Source organism: Syngnathus scovelli, chromosome 3 (genome assembly GCF_024217435.2).
Source record: "Syngnathus scovelli strain Florida chromosome 3, RoL_Ssco_1.2, whole genome shotgun sequence".
Lineage (NCBI taxonomy): Eukaryota > Metazoa > Chordata > Actinopteri > Syngnathiformes > Syngnathidae > Syngnathus > Syngnathus scovelli.
The window spans coordinates 7,553,174-7,572,830 of NC_090849.1; the positions used below are offsets into that span (position 1 = coordinate 7,553,174).

The 19,657-nt window shown below is 44.3% G+C and overlaps 1 protein-coding gene across 8 annotated transcripts in view; it reads right to left on the reverse strand.

Annotated features, from left to right (window-relative positions):
• The window catches only part of nelfb (negative elongation factor complex member B), a 49,449-nt gene that overhangs the window by 21,896 nt on the left and 7,896 nt on the right, over positions 1 to 19,657 (reverse strand). For 6 of the 8 annotated variants that reach the window (XM_049764261.2, XM_049764262.2, XM_049764256.2 and 3 more), the window contains 5 exons: positions 15,505 to 15,604; positions 2,566 to 2,796; positions 2,170 to 2,355; positions 1,893 to 2,005; positions 1,713 to 1,815 (listed from right to left, as the gene is read on the reverse strand). In XM_049764261.2, the coding sequence (XP_049620218.1) occupies positions 1,713 to 1,815; positions 1,893 to 2,005; positions 2,170 to 2,355; positions 2,566 to 2,796; positions 15,505 to 15,555 (684 nt within the window). In that variant the 5' untranslated portion in view covers positions 15,556 to 15,604. The remainder of the gene's footprint in view (positions 1 to 1,712; positions 1,816 to 1,892; positions 2,006 to 2,169; positions 2,356 to 2,565; positions 2,797 to 15,504; positions 15,605 to 19,657) is intronic. The other 2 variants (XM_049764263.2, XM_068650233.1) reach the window with 1 other exon arrangement.

Sequence of the window (19,657 nt, forward strand, 5' to 3'; positions counted from 1 at the left end):
CACTAAAACTCAAAGTCACAAAAAAGCTACCGTAAACGTGTCACAGATCTGCTCTGCTCTCGCCATGCTAGCCGGCTGACGCGCCTTTGCGGTGGGCCGCGGGGGCATGCATATCCAATGCGAAACTGCGCGCGCTAATCAGTGCTGATCGCTGCCAACTGTGCCTTTGATACCGGCTGATTAGGGCGTGTATTTAAACTCCGCAAGCCCGTCAATCTGCGGTGGTTTGTCTGATACGCGTACGGCTGCCAGCAGGTTCTGCTATGCCACCTGATTCCCGTTTGCTTGATCCACTGGGTAGCGCGCCGTTTTCTGATTCGCTGTTTAGCGAAACCCCGTTTGGCTCGACCTTCTGTCTGTCCCTAACCACGAGCTTGCTATGCCCGTCTGCTTCGATGACGCACGACGCGAACTCGCTGACCGGCTCGTCAGCTTGCCTCGTTGTCCTGCTCTGCAATCATTCCAGCCCTCCCTGTCCCTTTGCGTGAGCCCGTGTTGCATTTGGTTGTCCTGCCTTGTTTGTGACAAAAGGAAATGCCAATCAGAGATGCTGCTGATCCTGCTAACACGAACATAAGTGGAAAAGCGGATACGTAGCACGACTGCGGGAGACTGAGATAAAGAGTGGTTAGAACTGCTCTTACAGTTCTAAGCCAATCAGCGGCAAGAATACAGATCAACATGTTCCCATTGGTCTCGTCTCCTCTACCGGCTAATAGTGTGCTGTAAAGTCATATGGGCAGACAAAGCCCCGTGCTCCAAGTGACGCTGCAAAAAGTTGCGATACACCTAAATAATCGCAATATTTAATATTCTTAAAAACCCGCTATGCACTGAGGCCACAAAAGACGAACCGTGAAATAGCGAGGGATCACTGTATACTGTACATGAAAGGCCTACAGTTCAGGTAAAGAGTCTATTTCTAGAAATGTTGAACTTGATGTCAACATAAATAAACTAACATTAACTGAAGAATGATGAAACTATCCCCGACTCTCTGCAGTTTGAAGAAAGTTAAATTAAAGACAAGGACTTTTTAGTTCCATTTTAAATAAAATTTTAGACCACCTTCACAAAGTTCCTGTTGTCCCATGTTGTCCAAAGTTGCTACAGTATATAAACGACAACCATCTGCTCTTATCAGTCCCAAGTAAAATCATCGCGTTTTGTTGGTTTTGGTGTCACGATTGTGTGATTTTATTACATAAGTGGTTTCTTTTTTAAGAAAGTTAATTTATTTTGAGATTCGAGACTTTTTACAGCCAGAAAATCCTGCTAATTCCATGTTGACAATTTTTAGACTTTTGAAAGATTGGTTTAAGACATTTTAATGGTAATTAAGGCCTTGTTTTTAGGTTCATGGATTCATTGCCGTTTAAGGCCTTATCTCATAGTCATTGATCTAATAATGTAGTACTAAAGCCTACTGATGCGGACGTGTGTTTACAGGATTGAAGCGACAAAGGTTTTGTCACAACAAAAGTATGAAAAGACTTGCATAAATATACACAACGGCAGGTGCGGCAACAATTAAGGAGAGTCACAGCAATGTGACTTATTGAACAAGCAATGGTTTTCCTCATTCAAAACAGTGCTGGATTTTATGATGGTTGGCCCAAAAATAAAAGTGTTTCATAACCATGCTGCAGAAACTTCAACAAAAAGTGCTACATATTAAGCACTTACAAAAATATGTGTAATGGCTTTCTCACCCTGGGTAAAGCATCCTGGCTGAGAAGCTCCTGCAGATTCCTCATGATGGTCAGCACCAGGGTGTTGGAAGCAAATGGGTCACACAGGATCATGGACAGGTCCCTAAAAAGTACAGAAGGCCAATGAATAAACCAAAGATCAGAAAAGCTATGCCTAGCCCAGTCCCTGTTTTTTTTTACCCAAGGACTTGCTCTTGTCCTTTCTTGACTCCATCTAAGAATCCTTGCAACTCTCTGGCCCGCTTTCCATCCACAAACTTCTCTCGGATGCAGGCATCTAAGCACCATGTGAACTGTTGCAATTCACAAAATGAAATCATTATAAACAATATTAATTTAAACAACCTCCAAAGTATGTAATGTCTGCCTAAATGACTATAAAAGTTTACATTGGCTTAACTAATAAAGAAATTAAGAACCATATTATAAGAAAAAACAACGTGCTATTCCTTCTTACCTTGTGGCAGGGGTCGACAGAACAAATCTCACTTATGTCTAAGTCATGGAGAGACATTAGCAATTCTGCTCGAAGAGTACAGTAGTGGACATTTCGTGTCCGTAGAAACAGTGTTCGCAAAAACTGCAACACCATATCATAAAGCTTAACGTTCTTCCCAATCATCTGGGTCAGCTTCAGGACCACCTAACGCACGCACGCACGCACGCACGCACGCACGCACGCACGCACGCACGCACGCACGCACGCACGCACGCACGCACGCACGCACGCACGCACGCACGCACGCACGCACGCACGCACGCACGCACGCACACACACACACAAATAGGACAGTTAAACACTTGTGCAGGATCCTGTGTTTATGTGATTCAGTTGATTGCTATTAACACCTACTTCGCCTTGACGTCGCATTTTTGGCGATGGGCTGAAGAAATTGTGCAGAATAGAAAGATCACTGCTGAAGAGAGCTGCTTCTTTTTCCACAATATACTGCTTTAGGAGCGGTGAAACCTCATCCCCAAATAGAGCTTGGTTGTCCTGCCAAATCTGCCTTTTCACCTCCACAGCACACACCTTGTACAGCTCCTTATCAGCCATGACCATCTTCAGTTTCTTCTCAGGTACCTGGAGGGGTTGACAGTTTGCGTGTAGATTTTTCTTAGCTATCATGTAAACAAGGGTCAGCTTTTTTCAAATTGAGAGCTACTTCTTGGATTCTGATTATCGCATAGGGCGACCAGTTTGACACACAAATGTGCTGAACTTACAGTAGATAATGTCATTGTTCTGAGTTCATGTGTGTTTCAATAACATGGGTCAATAGCAAATTCTACTCAGAATTGCCTGGCTGTGTCCATTAACAAATTTTTGACAGCGATTTAAAAGACAATCAGTTTTTCTTAACATAATTGCACAAGGGTTTGGAAGGGTTTTCTAATCCATCCTTTTAACACAATTAGCAAACACAATGAACCATTAGTCGGCTTTCAGTGGAGGCTTCGTGGCTGTCTACCGTCGATCATTGGACACGCAAGTATGGCTTCAGATCAAAATGTTTGTATGGCTCCGTGCACCACCTGCACCCTTCTTTTTGAGAGGTTGTCCCTGCTAGAGGGACGTGTCCGCCAGCTAGAACAGAATAGTGCGATAACAGCAGAGAAGCTGTAGCTGATAACTTGATAACTGTAGATATGGCAGACACGCATGCGGGCTGTAATCAGCCCAGTTAGCATTAGCCCCAAGTGGCTCGCTAACTGCGATGAGCCTGTTAAGACGCATAGCCATCCCAAGCCATCTCAGTCTACTGGCTCTCGCACTTTGGTCATAGGTGACTCCATTACCCGAAACATTGCGCTTAAAAATCCAGCCACGGTAATGTGTATCCCTGGAGCCAGAGCACCCGACATAGAAGCTAATCTTAGGGAGCTGGCTCACAATGGGTCTATTCAACAGTATAGGTCCTACAACAGTAGTTACTCGGCTATAGTGATATACGTCGGCTCCAATGATTCTAGGATGAGGCAATCAGATATCACAAAAAAGACATAGTGAAGACTTGTGATCTCGCCAGAAAGATGAGTGGGCATCGAGCAATTGTCTCTGGCCCCTTACCTGCGAGAGGCAATGGAGAGGTTTAGTAGAATATTATCGCTTAATCAGTGGATGGATGGTTTCTGCAAGAATCAGGGACTGTAGTTTATAGATAAGTGGTCCTCTTTCAGGGACAACCCTGAACTGCTGAGGAATGACGACCTTCATCCTAACGGTGAAGGCGCCACCACTCTTTCTAGTAACATACATTAATTACTGTTTGAGCCATTCATGACAGGCCACTTTAGAGCAGGCTGGGTCACAGGTGGCTAAGCCACCTGCTAGGATGGGTTTGGAGTCTGTTAAGATAAAGTTAACTCGCGCTAGGCTAGACTCCCATCATGCACATAGCTCCATTGTCAGGAACGGATGGAGCAGGGCGACCAAGTGCAGCTTGGACCAGAGTTTATTGGCGGAACTCAAAATACAGACTCGGTAAACTGACATGACTTAACAAAACAACATGACTTCCCAACCAAAACATACTTGAAACCGACAGGAACCAAAAGGACATGAAGACGACACGACAACAAAACAACAATGATCCGACGAGGGGTGAGGGGCAGACAGGACTTATATACACGACAGGTAACAAGAGGCAGGTGGGAATAATCAAACTGATCATGGGCACACAGGAGGGGAGGGGCAAGCACACAGACAGACTCACACTCAAAATGACAGGGAAAAAATGCACCGCTAAACGAAAATATGAAGATGAACACAGGACGTTTTTAACAGAGAGGGAAGGTTTATATTTTTTTTGTTGAACATAATGGCAAGCCATTCTGCCTGATATGTCAGACGTCATTAGCGCATTTCAAAGCTTCAAATCTTCAGCGCCACTTCAGCTCACTCCATGCTAACATCGATAAGGACTTTCCAAAAGGGACTCAATTTCGTAAGCGCAAGTTGGACACTTTGAAGATTCAGGCAGAAAAACAGGTACAGTTTTTCCCCCAAAATACGAAGCACTCAGACTGTCACGCTGGCATCGTATCAACTGGCTTGGAACATTGCACGGGCTAAAAAGCCATGCAAGGAAGGGGAGTTCGTTAAAAAATGCCTCAGTGACGTTTAAATCTTGTCTCTGAATACAACAAACTAAAACGAATGGTATCAGACATCCAACAAAAAAAATTGCTTCGAGTAGCAACAACGGAATACAAGCCAGATTTGAAGAGGATTGTTCAACGCATCTTGCATAGTTGGTGAAAAAACGCTATTGTAAATGATTATGTTTTTGTTTGTGGACTCTGTTGAACTGAGAGTTTGTGTGTGTGGGACAGTGCACACAATGTTCATTGTTGAAAATGACTGACCTGTAGGAGTCAATTTCTGTCATCATCATGTTGGTGTGCGACATAATATCACACAAAAAATTTGGCTGAGCAGAGGTGTGTGTGTCCCCTCCGTGAGTCGTCACCTTATCGTGGTGGAGGGGTTTGCGTGCCCCTATGATCCTAGGAGCCATGTTGTCTGGGGCTTCATGCCCCTGGTAGGGTCACCCATGGCAAACGGGTCCTAGGTAAGGGGCCAGACAAAGCACGGCTCACAAGCCCCTTATGATGAATAAAATAAATGGATTGTGTTTTCCCTCGCCCGGACGCAGGTCATCGGGGCCCCCCTCTGGAGCCAGGCCTGGAGGCGGGGCTCGAAGGCGAGCGTCTGGTGGCCGGGCCTTCACCCATGGGGCCCAGGCAGGCACAGCCCGAAAAGGAAACATGGGTCCCCCTTCCCATGGGCTCATCGCCTGTGGGAGGGGCCAAAGGGGTCAGGTGCAGTGTAAGCTGGGCGGCGGCCAAAGGCAGGGACCTTGGCGGTCTGATCCCCGGCTGTAGAAGCTGGTTCTTGGGACATGGAATGTTACCTCTCTGGCTGGAAAGGAGCCCGAGCTGGTGTGCGAGGCAGAAAGGTTCCGACTAGACATAGTCGGAATTGCCTCCACGCACAGTTTGGGTTCCGGTACAAGCCCTCTCGAGAGGGGCTGGACTCTCTTCCACTCTGGAGTTGCCCACGGTGAGAGGCGTCGAGCAGGTGTGGGTATACTCATTGCCCCCCGGCTGGGCGCCTGCACATTGGGGTTCACTCACCCCGGTGAACGAGAGGGTAGCCTCCCTCCGCCTTCGGGTGGGGGGACGGGTCCTGACTGTTGTTTGTATCTATGCAACAAACAGCAGCTCAGAGTACCCACCCTTCTTGGAGTCCCTGGAGGAAGTGCTGGAGAACGCTCCTTCTGGGGACTCCATCGTTCTACTGGGTGACTTCAATGCTCACGTGGGCAATGACAGTGAGACCTGGAAGGGCGTGATTGGGAGGAATGGCGCCCCCGATCTGAACCCGAGCGGTGTTCTATTATTGGACTTCTGTGCTCGACACGGATTGTCTATAATGAACACCATGTTCAAACATATGGGTGTCCATGTGTGCACTTGGCACCAGGACACCCTAGGCCACAGTTCGATGATCGACTTTGAAGTTGTGTCATCGGATTTGCGGCCGCATGTTTTGGACACTCGGGCGAAGAGAGGGGAGCTGTCAACTGATCACCACCTCGTGGTGGGTTGGCTCCGATGGTGGGGGAAGATGCCGGTTCGACCTGGCAGACCCAAACGCTCTGTGAGGGTCTGCTGGGAACGTCTGGCAGAAGCCCCTGTCAGGAAGAGCTTCAACTCCCACCTCCGGCAGAGCTTTTCCCACGTCCCAGGGGAGGCGGGGACATTGAGTCCGAGTGGACCATGTTCCGCACCTCCATTGTTGAGGCGGCCGACCGGAGCTGTGGCCATAGGGTCGTTGGTGCCTGTCGTGGCGGCAATCCCTGAAACCGCTGGTGGACACCGGCTGTAAGGGATGCCGTCAAGCTGAAGGAGGAGTCCTATCAGGCCGTTTTGGTCTGCTGGACTCCGGAGGCAGCTGACAGGTACCGGATGTCCAAGCGGAACTCGGCTTCGGCAGTTGCTGAGGCAAAAACTCGGGCGTGGGAGGAGTTTGGCGAGGCTATGGAGAATGACTTCCGGACGGCTTCGAGGAAATTCTGGTCCATCATCCGGCGTCTCAGGAGGGGGAAGCAGTGCAACGTCAACTCTGTTTACAGTAGAGATGGCATGTTGCTGACCTCGGCTCGGGACGTCGTGAGTCGGTGGGGAGAATACTAAGACCTCAATTCCACCTACACGCCTTCCATTGTGGAAGCAGGGCCTGGGGACTCTGAGGCAGACTCTCCAATCTCTTGTTGTTGAAGTCACTGAGGTAGTTAAAAAACTCCTCAGTGGCAAGGCCCCGGGGGTGGATGAGATCCGCCTGGAGTTCTTAAGAGCTCTGGATGTTGTGGGGCTGTCATGGCTGACACGCCTCTACAACATTGCATGGACATCGGGGACAGTACCTCTGGATTGGCAGACTGGGGTGGTGGTTCCCCTCTTTAAGAAGGGGGACCGGAGGGTGTGTTCCAATTACAGGGGAATCACACTCCTCAGCCTCCCTGGTAAGGTCTATTCAGGGGTGCTGGTGAGGAGGGTCCGTCGGGAGGTCGAACCTCGGATTGAGGAGGAGCAGTGTGGCTTTCGTCCTGGCCGTGGAACAGTGGACGAGCTCTACACCCTCCTCAAGGGTGCATGGGAGTTTGCCCAACCAGTCCACGTGTTTTGTGGACTTGGAGAAGGCGTTCGACCGTTTCCCTCGGGAGGTTCTGGGGAGGGTGCTTCTGGAGTACGGGGTGCCGAGCCAACTGATAAGGGCAGTTCGGTCCCTGTATCACCGATGCCAAAGTTTGGTCCGCATTTCCGGCAGTAAGTCGGATTTGTTCCCAGTGAGGGTTGGACTCCGCCAAGGCTGCCCTCTGTCACCAATTCTGTTCATAATTTTTATGGACAGAATTTCTAGGCGCAGCCGAGGCGTTGAGGGGGTCCGGTTTGGGGACCTCAGCATTGCTTCTCTGCTTTTTGCAGACGACGTGGTGCTGTTGGCTTCTTCAGGCCGTGATCTCCAGCTCTCACTGGAGCGGTTCGCAGCTGAGTGTGAAGCAGTCGGAATGAGGGTCAGCACCTCCAAATCCGAGTCCATGGTCCTCGATCGGAAAAGGGTGGAATTCCCTCTCCGGATCGGTGATGAGATCCTGCCCCAAGTGGAGGAGTTTAAGTATCTTGGGGTCTTGTTCACGAGTGAGGGGAGGATGGAGCGCGAGATCGACAGGCGGATCAGTGCAGCGTCGGCAGTAATGCGGACTCTGTACCGGTCCGTAATGGTAAAGAGAGAGCTGAGCCAAAACGCAAAGCTCTCGATTTACCGGTCGATTTATGCTCCTACCCTCACCTATGGTCACGAGCTATGGGTCGTGACCGAATGAACAAGATCGCGGATACAAGCGGCCGAAATGAGTTTTCTCCGCAGGATGTCCGGGCTCTCCCTTAAAGATGTAGGGTGAGAAGCTTGGTCACCCGGGAGAGACTCGGAGTAGTCGCTACTCCTCCACGTTGAGAGGAGCCAGACAAGGTGGCTCGGGCATCTCATCAGGATGCCTCCTGGACGCCTCCCTGCGGAGGTGTTCGGGCATGTCCCACCGGTAGGAGACCCCGGGGACGACCCAGGACGCGCTGGAGAGACTATGTCTCTCAGCTGGCCTGGGAACGCCTTGGGATCCATCCGGGAGTCCCTCCTGAAGCTGCTGCCCCCGCGACCCAACCCCGGATAAGCGGAAGAAGATGGATGGATAGATGGGGTGATGGTTATGTGTGCCCATGTGTACGATGTGGCTCTTTGCGGTAACACACTAAAAAATGTGGCTCTGCGTCTCTGACTGGTTGGCCACCCCTGGTCCAGAGCATTTTCTATTTGGGCTCCAGAGCTTTTGAATGCCCTACCGATAGCTACCTCAGTACAAACATTTCAGATACATATATATATATATATAATATAGACATATTTTTATGCCATGGCCTCTCATTAACCTGATTCGGCTGGAGTTTGTGTGCCCCCCCCCCCTTAGGTAATACCCAAACTGATAACGGCTGTCTGGATTTCTCATCGACCTTTCGGGATGAGGGAACTGTGGTGGATTACCACCCTCTAAGACACTGCAAGGACAACTGAGGGCACTGCAGCTATTACCTTTGAACTGGACATCCACTTCTTCTTTGGATTGTTTTATATTATGTGTTCTATGTGCCCTCTCGGCATCCATTGCAGCCTGGTCATCCTGGAAGGGGGATCCTCCCATCCATGGTCTCTTCTCAAGGTTTCTCATTTTTCCCCCAGTAGGGATTTTTTTTTGTTTTGTTTTTCCGTGCCCTCCTGGGAGTTTAAGATCAGGGGCTGTTTGAGAATAATTGTCAATTTTTGTACATGTGACGCTCTTTGAGACTTGCTTGTGATTTAGGGCTATATAAATAAACTTGACTTGATTTGATTAGAATACTGGAGGAATGGTTGCTGGAAATAGGCCTTTATACACCTACAGTATCTCACAAAAGTGAGTACACCCCTCTCATTTCTACAATGTTTTAATTATATCTTGTCGTGGGACAACACTGAAGAAATGACACTTTGATACAATGTTAATTAGTCACTGTAGAGCTTGGATAGCAAAGTAAATTTATTGTTACTTCAAAGTAACTCAAAATACAACAAAGAATGTGTAAAATGCTGGCAACAAAATAAAAATAAAAAACATTCCGGTAAAAGTCACTGAGACGCGGTCCATGGCAATACGTCCTCTGAGCTTTATAATGTTACGTGTGGTGTCCCATAGGGATCGGTACTCGGACCGATTTTATTTAAATTTATATGATTCTCTTGAGGACATAATACGTAAATATAATATTAGCTTTCAATGCTACGCGGATGACACCCAATTATATATGCCGTTATCGATGACAGATCCGCGGGACTGTTGTAATCTCGAGGCGTGCCTTGCGGAGATCAAGCAATGGATGTCTCTCAACTTCTTTCGTCTTAACCCAGATAAAACTGAGATGTTGATAATTGGTCCTACTCGTTATCAACACTTATTTAAGGAAACCACTATAACTATAGATAACCGTACTATCACTCAGAGTGATACGGTAACTAATCTCGAGGTAATATTTGACCAAACACTCTCCTTTCAAAAACACATTAAGAATATAACCAGGATTGCGTTTTTTCACCTTCGTAATATTGCTAAGATTTGTCCTATCCTCTCGACCGGGGATGCGGAAACTATTATACGTGCGTTCATCACGTCGCGCCTGGACTACTGTAATGTATTATTCTCTGGTCTTCCTAAATCCAGTATCAAAAGTCTACAGTTAGTGCAAAATGCCGCTGCGAGGCTGCTCTCACGGTCAAGAAAATTTGATCACATTACCCCAATATTAGCCAAATTACATCGGCTCCCGGTCCATTTAAGATGTGACTTCAAGGTTCTTCTACTAACCTATAAATCACTGCATGGCTTAGCGCCTTCATATCTCGTCGACCTAGTCGTTCCTTATGTTCCGTCTCGTAACCTTCGTTCGCAAAACGCTAGTCTTTTAGTTACACCGAGGGCCAAGAAAATGTCTGCAGGGTCTAGAGCATTCTCTATTCGGGCTCCAGAGCTTTGGAATGCCCTACCAATGGATATTAGAACTACTACCTCAGTAGAAACATTTAAGACACGTTTAAAGACACATTTCTATGAGATGGCCTTTAACTAACTTGCAGTGGCCGATTTGGCCGGAGTTTGTTTTGTTCTCTCTGCCCACCCCCTCCCCGGCTGGTGGCTCAAAAGCTGATAGCGGCTAGGTGGATTCTCGGGGACCAATTCAAGATGAAGAAACTGCAGCTCAACCTCCTTGAAGACACTGCCAAGACAATCGAGGGCACCTCCGACATCCTTTTTTTTTTTTCATTGATTTTCATATTATGTATTACTTGTGCCCTCTCTGCATCCATTACAACCTGGTGATCCTGAAAGGGGGATCCTTCCATCTGTGGTCCCTTCTCAAGGTTTCTCATTTTCCCCTGGCAGGGTTTTTTTGAGTTTTTCCTTGCCCTTTTGGGAGCTTAAGATCAGGGGATGCTTTGAGAATAATTGTCAATTTTGGCTATGTGAAGCCCTTTGAGACTGTTTGTGATTTAGGGCTATACAAATAAACTTGACTTGACTTGACGCGGCGGTAACACAGCAGCAACACGGTAGCACAGCACTAACAGGGCTGGTTAAAAAAAACACACCAGTAAAAGTAAAAAAAGAGCTTCATCGTCTCCATCTTCCTTCTGTGCACTGAAACTATCGAATTCTTCCTCCTCAGTGTCCGATTGGAATAGTGTTAGATATCCTTCGCCACATACTTTCTCAGCCTCTCTTTCGTTGTTGCTTTTATACATTTCTACTAGCATTTTCCATGATGAGGGTCTGTTCATGCTAATTTTATTCATGCACGAAGCGCTAAATTACATTAAACTACCGAGCGACACGTATAACTCCAGAGTAGACGTGACTGGGAAATAAAGAAACAACACAATGTCATCAACATCGACTGCCTTTAACTTAAAAGCAGCATCATATGCATTTCTTTTGTCCCCCGTAGTGACCGTTTGTGTATAAAAGCTTCCTTTCAGTAATGTCTGTCATGATCTCGTTCTGTCTCTTTTTTTGTGTGTGTGAATTATACAGCATTATTTGCCTGGCGGATGGACATGCGATCAACACACCACTTTTCTCCTCAGTGACGTGTCATTATTTTTTGAATATTTCCTGACTGCTACTTCCTAGAGCAATTACATTTTTTCACAGCATTTATGAGCATATCAGATTTATTAGGAAACCTTCATTATACATAATTTTGCTCAGAAGCAGAACATTATAGCGTGCGGCGCTGTTTTTCTAGAATGTCTGCTGTACGCTCACTTGCTCCTTTTTGCTCCTCTTATTTATTTATATGTTGTGTTATTTATTCGTTATTTAATCAGCACGCTGTTGTTTACTTGTTTTACTTGATTGTCTATTGTGGGCCATGTCTTGTCACCGTGGTATAGGGCGGAACGAAATTTCGGTTTCTTTGTGTGTCTTTGGCATGTGGAGAAATTGACAATAAAGCTGACTTTGACTTTTACATACAAAACCAAAAAATACCATGGTCAAAATTATTAGCCCTTTGGGAGGTTGACCTGTTGAGTTATATTCCAAAACACTGGTCTAACAAGTTGTTAAAACTTTGCCAAGCTCTCAATGATTGACCTGAAATCAAATCTAGAGGTTGCTTTCAATATTACGCTTGGCTAAAGTTTACCTGTGGTTCACATTAGTCTGCAATCATGGTGAAAGGAAAAGAAATAAGTCTTGACTTAAGAAAAATAATTATTGATGCTCACAAGGAAGGAGAAGGTTATACAAGTATATCAAAGCAATTCAAAGTCTCAAGAACTGCAGTCAGAAGCAATATAAAGAAGTTCAAGGAAATTCACACAGTACAGAACAACAAAGGCAGAGGCAGGAAGCGAAAGATTTCAAAATCTTTGGAAAGAAAGGTAGTCAGAGATGTATCGAAAGATCCACGAACAACTGCCAAGACACTAGTTAATGAATTGGGGAAGTCTGGAATAGATGTCTCAAGGAAGACAGTCACAAGAGCCCTGCACAGAAATGGTCTGCGAGGGTGCAGACCAAGAAGAACTCCACTCCTTCAAAAGAGACCCCTTTAAGCGAGATTGCAGTATGCTCGGGACAACATGGAGAAAGGCGATCAATATTCGAAGCGTGTTCTGTGGTCAGATGAGACTAAACTGGAGCTGTTTGGTCACCGAGATGTAGCCTTTGTTTGGAGGAAGAAGGGAGAAGCATACAACCCTAAGAACACTGTCCTGACACGGACGGAGGTGGGAGCATTATGCTTTGGGGGTGCTTCAGTGCAGCTGGCACTGGGAATCTTGTCAGAATAGAAGGAATCATGAGGAAAGAAGATTATGAGAAGATTTTGAAGGAAAACCTTAAACAGTCTGCTTCGAAGCTGGGTTTTTGTCATCGTTTTGTGTTTCAGCATGACAATGACCCGAAACATACATCGATAATGGTGAAGGAATACCTTCAGAAGAGCAAAGTCAATGTTCTGAAGTGGCCTGCACAAAGCCCAGATTTAAACCCCATCGAAAACTTATGGAAACAACTGAAGACCAGAGTTCACGCCAGACGACCATCAAACCTGGAGGAACTTGAGAGAGTTGCCAAGGAAGAATGGGCTGCAATTCCTCAGGAGACCGGTCTTAAGCTTGTTGAGAACTATACAAAACGACTGTAAGCTGTTGTCCAGCGAAAAGGATACACAATTGACTATTGATGTTAGGGGGGCTAATAATTTTGACCATGGTATTTTTTGATTTTGTATGTAATGCTCTGCTTCTGAGCAAAATTACGTGTAATAAAGGTTTCCTAATAAATCTGATATGCTCATAAATGATGTGCTAAAATGTCATTGCTCTAGTAATTAGCAGTCACGAAATATTCAAAAAATTATGACATTTTCAAAGGGGGGCTAATAATTTTGTCCTTAACTGTACTGTTATGAAACAAATTTCATTGTCCCAATTGTCTTTATTTTTTAAATGACAAAATAACCAAATATAAGCCACTCAGGCAGATGTGAACAACTTTAAAAACACAAAATCTGCCTTTTATTCATATCTGAAGAGTCAGGTAACATTGAACAAACTGTATGAAATAATTTAATTTACAAGAGTTTAAAATTATTTTTGCCTCATGAACATTTTAAACAGGAGTTATAAGTAATGCAAAGTTGTCTGTTATTAAAACTTATCACAAGTGAATTTTGCTCTTGTTATTTACAATATTTTTCAGAAAGTAATAGTTTGTGTCACATCTACAGGTTCATAACTTCAACAGTATTAACATGGCCACTTCGTAATATTTAATAATAAGTAATTTTTACTTTTGATTTACTTTTGACTCACAGCCCCACGTGATGAATCGCTGTTGTGATGCCAGTTCAGCTTGGAGCTGCTTGACTTTATCAGCGCGGTCACTCCCTGTTAGCTTGTCGTATGTGTTAGCATGTTTAGTCTGATGATGTCTCTTTAGGTTGAAATCCTTAAACAAGGCAACAATCTCTTTACGAATTAGACAAACACAATTGCCTTGATTTTCAGTGAAGAAGTATTGTAATTCCCATTTCTCTTGAAAGCGACGGCCCTCAATGTCAACTTTCCTGTTTTCTTTGCAGTCGCCATGGCAGAAATGAGCAGAGAGGGCTGGTGCTGCTACCTTTTGGTAATAGTAGGAATTACAGTTTCAAGTGTCATGATTTTTTTTTTTTATTCAGTTTGACAGTGCAGGCGGGCCATGAATAATACATTATAAGACCGAAGCTGTGGGCCGTATGAAATATGACCAAGGGCCGGATTTGGCCCGCGGGCCGGACTTTGGACATGCCTGCTCTACAGTGACTATTTAACGTTGGATCAGTGTCTTTTCTTCAGTGTTGTCCCATGACAAGATATAATTAAAACATTGCAGAAATAAGAGGGGTGTACTTACTTTTGTGAGATACTGTATGTAAATATTGCATTAAAAATTAGACGTTTGTAGCTAGAAAGCTAGAAATCCATTTTTCACATTAACAATGTATAGAGTGTATTCCTGATTATCCTCATTGAACAGAATGGTGATTTTATTTTCAAAATTAGGACATTTGTAAGTGGCCCCAAACTTTTGAACGGTAGTGTATATACGTACAACAAGCCGTCATCCATACTGCTTGTCCCCATGGGGGGCGCGGGCGTGGTGGAGCCTAGCCCAGCCATCATCTGGTAGTAGGCAGGGGACACCCTGAACTCGTTGCCAGCCAATTGCAGGGCACACAGTGACAAACAAACATCCGCACTCGCACTCGTACCTACGGGCAATTTGTAGTGCTCAACTGGCCTACCAAGCATGTTTTGGGATGTGGGAGGAAACTGGAGTTCCTGGGGGAAACTCCACACAGGCACGGGGAGAACATGCAAACTCAACACAGGGAGGGCCGGAACCCGCACCCTCTGAACTGTGAGGCGGACGTGCTAACCAGTGCGCCACCAAGCGGCCCTGTGTATATACATAGTAATATGTATACATGTATACATACATACATACATACATACATACATACATACATACATACAGACAGACAGAGACGCACGCACGCACGCGCACACACACACACACACACACACACACACACACACACACACACACACGAACAAACACACTCACATACGATTGCTACATGTGAGCTTTGCGCTTGTTTTTGTTTCTCCATCTACTAGATGTTAGAAAATAATTTTCTTTGCAGCAATGATTCTGATGGCTGGGCAATTCCAATTATTGACTCACATTGTAAAAGTAAAAAACTATACGTATATAAAAAGGCACTCTTATCCAGATCCTTGCCGACGCGTAATGAGACATATTGTATTGTGAATTGAAATGCGATTGTTTTTTCTTCACACTCCATTCCTATAGTTTTGTGTATTAATTTCTGTAAATGTGCTGTGCCTTATTATTTCATATTTTACAAGTCATATTAACGAAAAACCGAGCGGTGGCCTGAAATATTTGAACAATTTGAAAGTATTATACTCATTACAAATGCCGACTTCTGTCTTTGGTTGAATTGTGTCGTTTAATCATTTTTTTCTAACATTTCATACAAAAAAATAAAGCATGTATCAATTACTTCAGATATCGTATCAATCGAAATCGGTAATACGTAGACTTTCCTTTCCCACACATACCTTGGGTAAATGTTTAAGCACCTGCATCACCACCGGTTGAATGGATGACATTTTGACCAGTGGAAAGCTTTTCTCCAACAACTCTTCAAGCTTCCCATACCTGTACATGTGTGAAAAACAACAAACACACTGGCACCATCAGAAACTGAATTTAATACCATAAATATAGATCCTGTTATTCCTGTTACTCTGTTATTCTGCTCTAACAAATGAGTTGATTATGATGTCATTCATGACTAGAGCTAGGGAACCACCAAAAAAAGTCGTTACAAAGTTCTTGGCCTGTGGCTTTGTTGGGAAATTGTACCCCATCCCCAAAACAAACAATTACAGTCTACATAAACGTCTGAGCGTCCAGCCTCGGCTCTTTTCCATGATTGTGGCAGACATTTTATCCACCTACATACTCCTGGACTCAAAAGCTGCTCACAAACTCTTTCTCCACCACCAGCAATACCACTGAACCTTCAAAAAAAAGTACTCAACTGATTCACTTCATAGGTGTCTGATAAACTGAAGAATATATTATTTTATGCTAGTTGCACGCACTATTTCTTTAGTGTATTCTTGTGCGCGAGTCAGCAAGATTTGAATGATGCACAATTCAGCTGCAAGCATTACATAGTTTGTGAACGCTGATCATTCATGGACTTCCGTGCCTCTTATGAAACGCCATTGTTCACCCATCCATCCATCCATCCATCCATCCATCCATCCATCCATCCATCCATCCATCCATCCATCCATCCATCCATCCATCCATCCATCCATCCATCCATCCATCCATCCAACTGGTTAATAGCCAATCACAGGGCACACGAAAACGAACAACCATTTAATTTTTTCAACATGTAAATGTTTTTTTTACTTGAGTGTTCAGTGCTTGGTGCTCAGGTACCAAGTGCAATATACGTAGCATAATGGAGTAGAGTAGACCACGACATTCATCTTTTTGGGAATATAACTGTGAGTGAACTATTTATTCAGAGCACACTGCAGGAAGGTTTGATTTATAGCATATACAATTTTGATCTGTTATAAGTTTATTTCTAGCCACACCTCTCACACCCCTGGGCCACACTTTCTGAGATCTACCTAAAATGGAAACTGTACTGCACTGTAGGGTTGTTACGATACTAGAATTTCAGTAGTCGGTACCAATACCTGAGATTTTCCACGATTCTCGATACTAATTTGGTACCACGGTAAAAAACAACAGAATGCACTTAATTTTAAAATCACTAATCCATCTGCTATAAACAAGAAGGCTTGTGCACACATCCTCGCCATGTGCCCAAACATACATTTGCATATTTAAGTCTTTGTCTGCGCACTTTGTCTATGTGTTTGACATTAAATACTTTTGGTAACCGTATAGCCCCAGCTGACGCATGCCGAAATGATGGCACGGAGGCATATTCGGGTTAACGTATTTATAATGTAACGTGTCACAACAGTGATAGTAAAAGGACGAATCTATAATTGCTCCAGTTGCATCCGCCTCGAATGCAATATATGCTCTACACATGACTCTTTGAGCAATCTGGCTTCTCAACAAGCCGGCGTGTTGGACTTCCAATCCCACTTGCTGAAGCCATTGTTATGAAAGACTGAAAGTTTTCTTCTTTTTCAGCACCGCTGACTACTGCTCTGTCCTGCTCACATGCGTATACTGCCCCCTTCAGTTCCGGCAAGAATCGACACAGCTCGCAGAGTGAAAAGTTAAATATTTGGTTCTGACGGTACCACAAAAAGCAGGTATCGAGATATTTTTTGCGTGTTGGTACCGAATTGGTACCGGAAGTATCGGTTCTTGTAACAACCCTACTGCACTGTACTGATTTTGTCCAAGGGATGACCATTATAACCAAGAAGCAACTCGGGGACCACTAGATTGGTGGAATATTATTTTCTTTTGCACCAAAGGAGGATAGACCTATATAGGCTATTTATTTGTATCTGTATGTTTAATTTGGGAATCTCAGCTACATTTGACATAATCTGGATGGGTAAATGATTCACAAAATTAGCTGGAAAACAAATCAAGTCTAAATAATAAATCAATTTTATTTTTAAAAATGTTTGAATTATTTTCCATTTTCAATTTCACGGACCACCTGCAATACCGCCAGGGACTACTAAAGGACCACGGACCACCGGTTGACAATCCCTGCTGTACTGTAAAGTCTCATGCTACGTACAGACCGGGGATGTATTCAGCATTCCTGGCAGCACGATTCCAAATAAATTCAATGCAGTTCACACGGCCAGGCACTCTTGCATAATTGGTGTTTGAAGCATTCAAAGTGGAAATTCTGCTTCTTTGCCCATTCTACATAGTGAACTTTTGCTCGTGTCACGTTGCCAACAGCCAATTGAGGTTGAGAACGTACTTACCGTATTTTTCGGACTATAAATCGCGTTTTTTTTTTTTTTTTCATAATTTGGGTGGGGGAGCGACTTATACTCAGGAGCGACTTATATGTGAATTTTTTCACAAATTTTTACTTGATCATTAACACTTTACTTACTGTCTGCTGTATGCACAATTGCACCATTTCAACCAAATTGCTATTATTTATTCATTGTATGTGCCTTCTTATTTTTACTTTTTGTATTGTTTACTTGAATGTTTTGTTTGTCTGTGGACCAATTGGGTGTAATATGTCTTGTCTCCACCGTGGGATAGTAGGAAACGCAATTTCGATCTCTTTGTATGTCTTGACATGTGAACGAATTGACAATAAAGCAGACTTTGACTAGTATAGTTGATCACTTCACATGTTATTTTCACTTTAAACCGCATGCGGGCGCACTATGGCCGTGGAATAATTGGAGCCTCACTGACAATGAGTTCCATTCACTGACTTCCGAAGTTCGGAGATTTAAGGATTTGGAGTGACACAGATTATTCGATAAACTTGTTATTTATGTTATAGTTATTTGACATATAGTTTATTTAGAGTAGCAACGTGTATGTTGTAAGACTTCAGTACTTTCCGATTTTCTAGGGAGGCCGTGAAGGCAGCAGGGGCGGGGGAAACGGAAGAGCGATCCAGGGTGCTTGCATGTGTTGGCTCACATGTTGAGCTCTTGATTTGTGAAATAAAGAGCTGGTTACCAAACCCACGTCTTGCCTGGTACTTTGGTAACACTACAATATAGTCATATACGTAGATCTGTGGAATAATTGCCGCTGCCAACTGACAACAAGGCTGACGTCGGCGGCACACGTAGGTTCGGAATCGACAGCTGTTTTTTGGGGGGGTTTTCTGACACAGAGGATGAATATTCTGGTGGATTTAATGATTTGGAGTTACATGGATGGTTTGTTAAAATTGTTGTTTATATTACATTTATTTGATATATCTAGTCTGACGTCAGCGGCGCACGTAGTTCCGGTGTAAACAGCTGTGTTGTTGGTGGTTTTTTTAAGTGACACGGAAGGCGAAGATTCTGATGAATTTATTGATTTGGAGTGACACGGATGGCTCAATAATTGTTGTTACTATTATTGTTATTTCATACATAGTTTATATATTGTTATATGGACCTGTAGAAAATTTTGAACTGCAACGCGCCGCTGACGTCGGACTTGTTTCCATAAAGCAGGTCAAACTCGATCAATGGCTTTAATGATTTGGAGTGACACAGATGGTTTGAGAAAGGTGTTATTTATGTTAGTTATTTGAATAACTGTTATTATTATATCAGGCCTGTTCTCAGCTTCTTGTTTGTGTTTATGCATACCGTATCGTTTAGCCTGTTGTTGCTCGTTCATGTCTGTTCTTGGTGTTGGTTTTGTCGAATAAATTTCCCCCAAAATGCGACTTTTTTGGTTTTTTTCACTTTATTGTGCATTTTATGGCTGATGCAACGTATATTACGGAGTGACTTTTAGTCCGAGACATACGGGACTACATCATGCACACAAACAAGAAGACACAGGCAAATTAAGTTGTTTTTTTTAAACACACACACACACACGCGCACACACACACAATGTGTGCGGTGAAATAAAAACAATGCGGTACAACAGTAGCATAGCAGTAGCCCACAGAGGCTGAGGCCCAACACATACAATGCTACGGTGTTCTGCATCGTGAGGGTGGCATTATTCCTACTACTAAAGGCACGAGAATGGTCAGCAAGG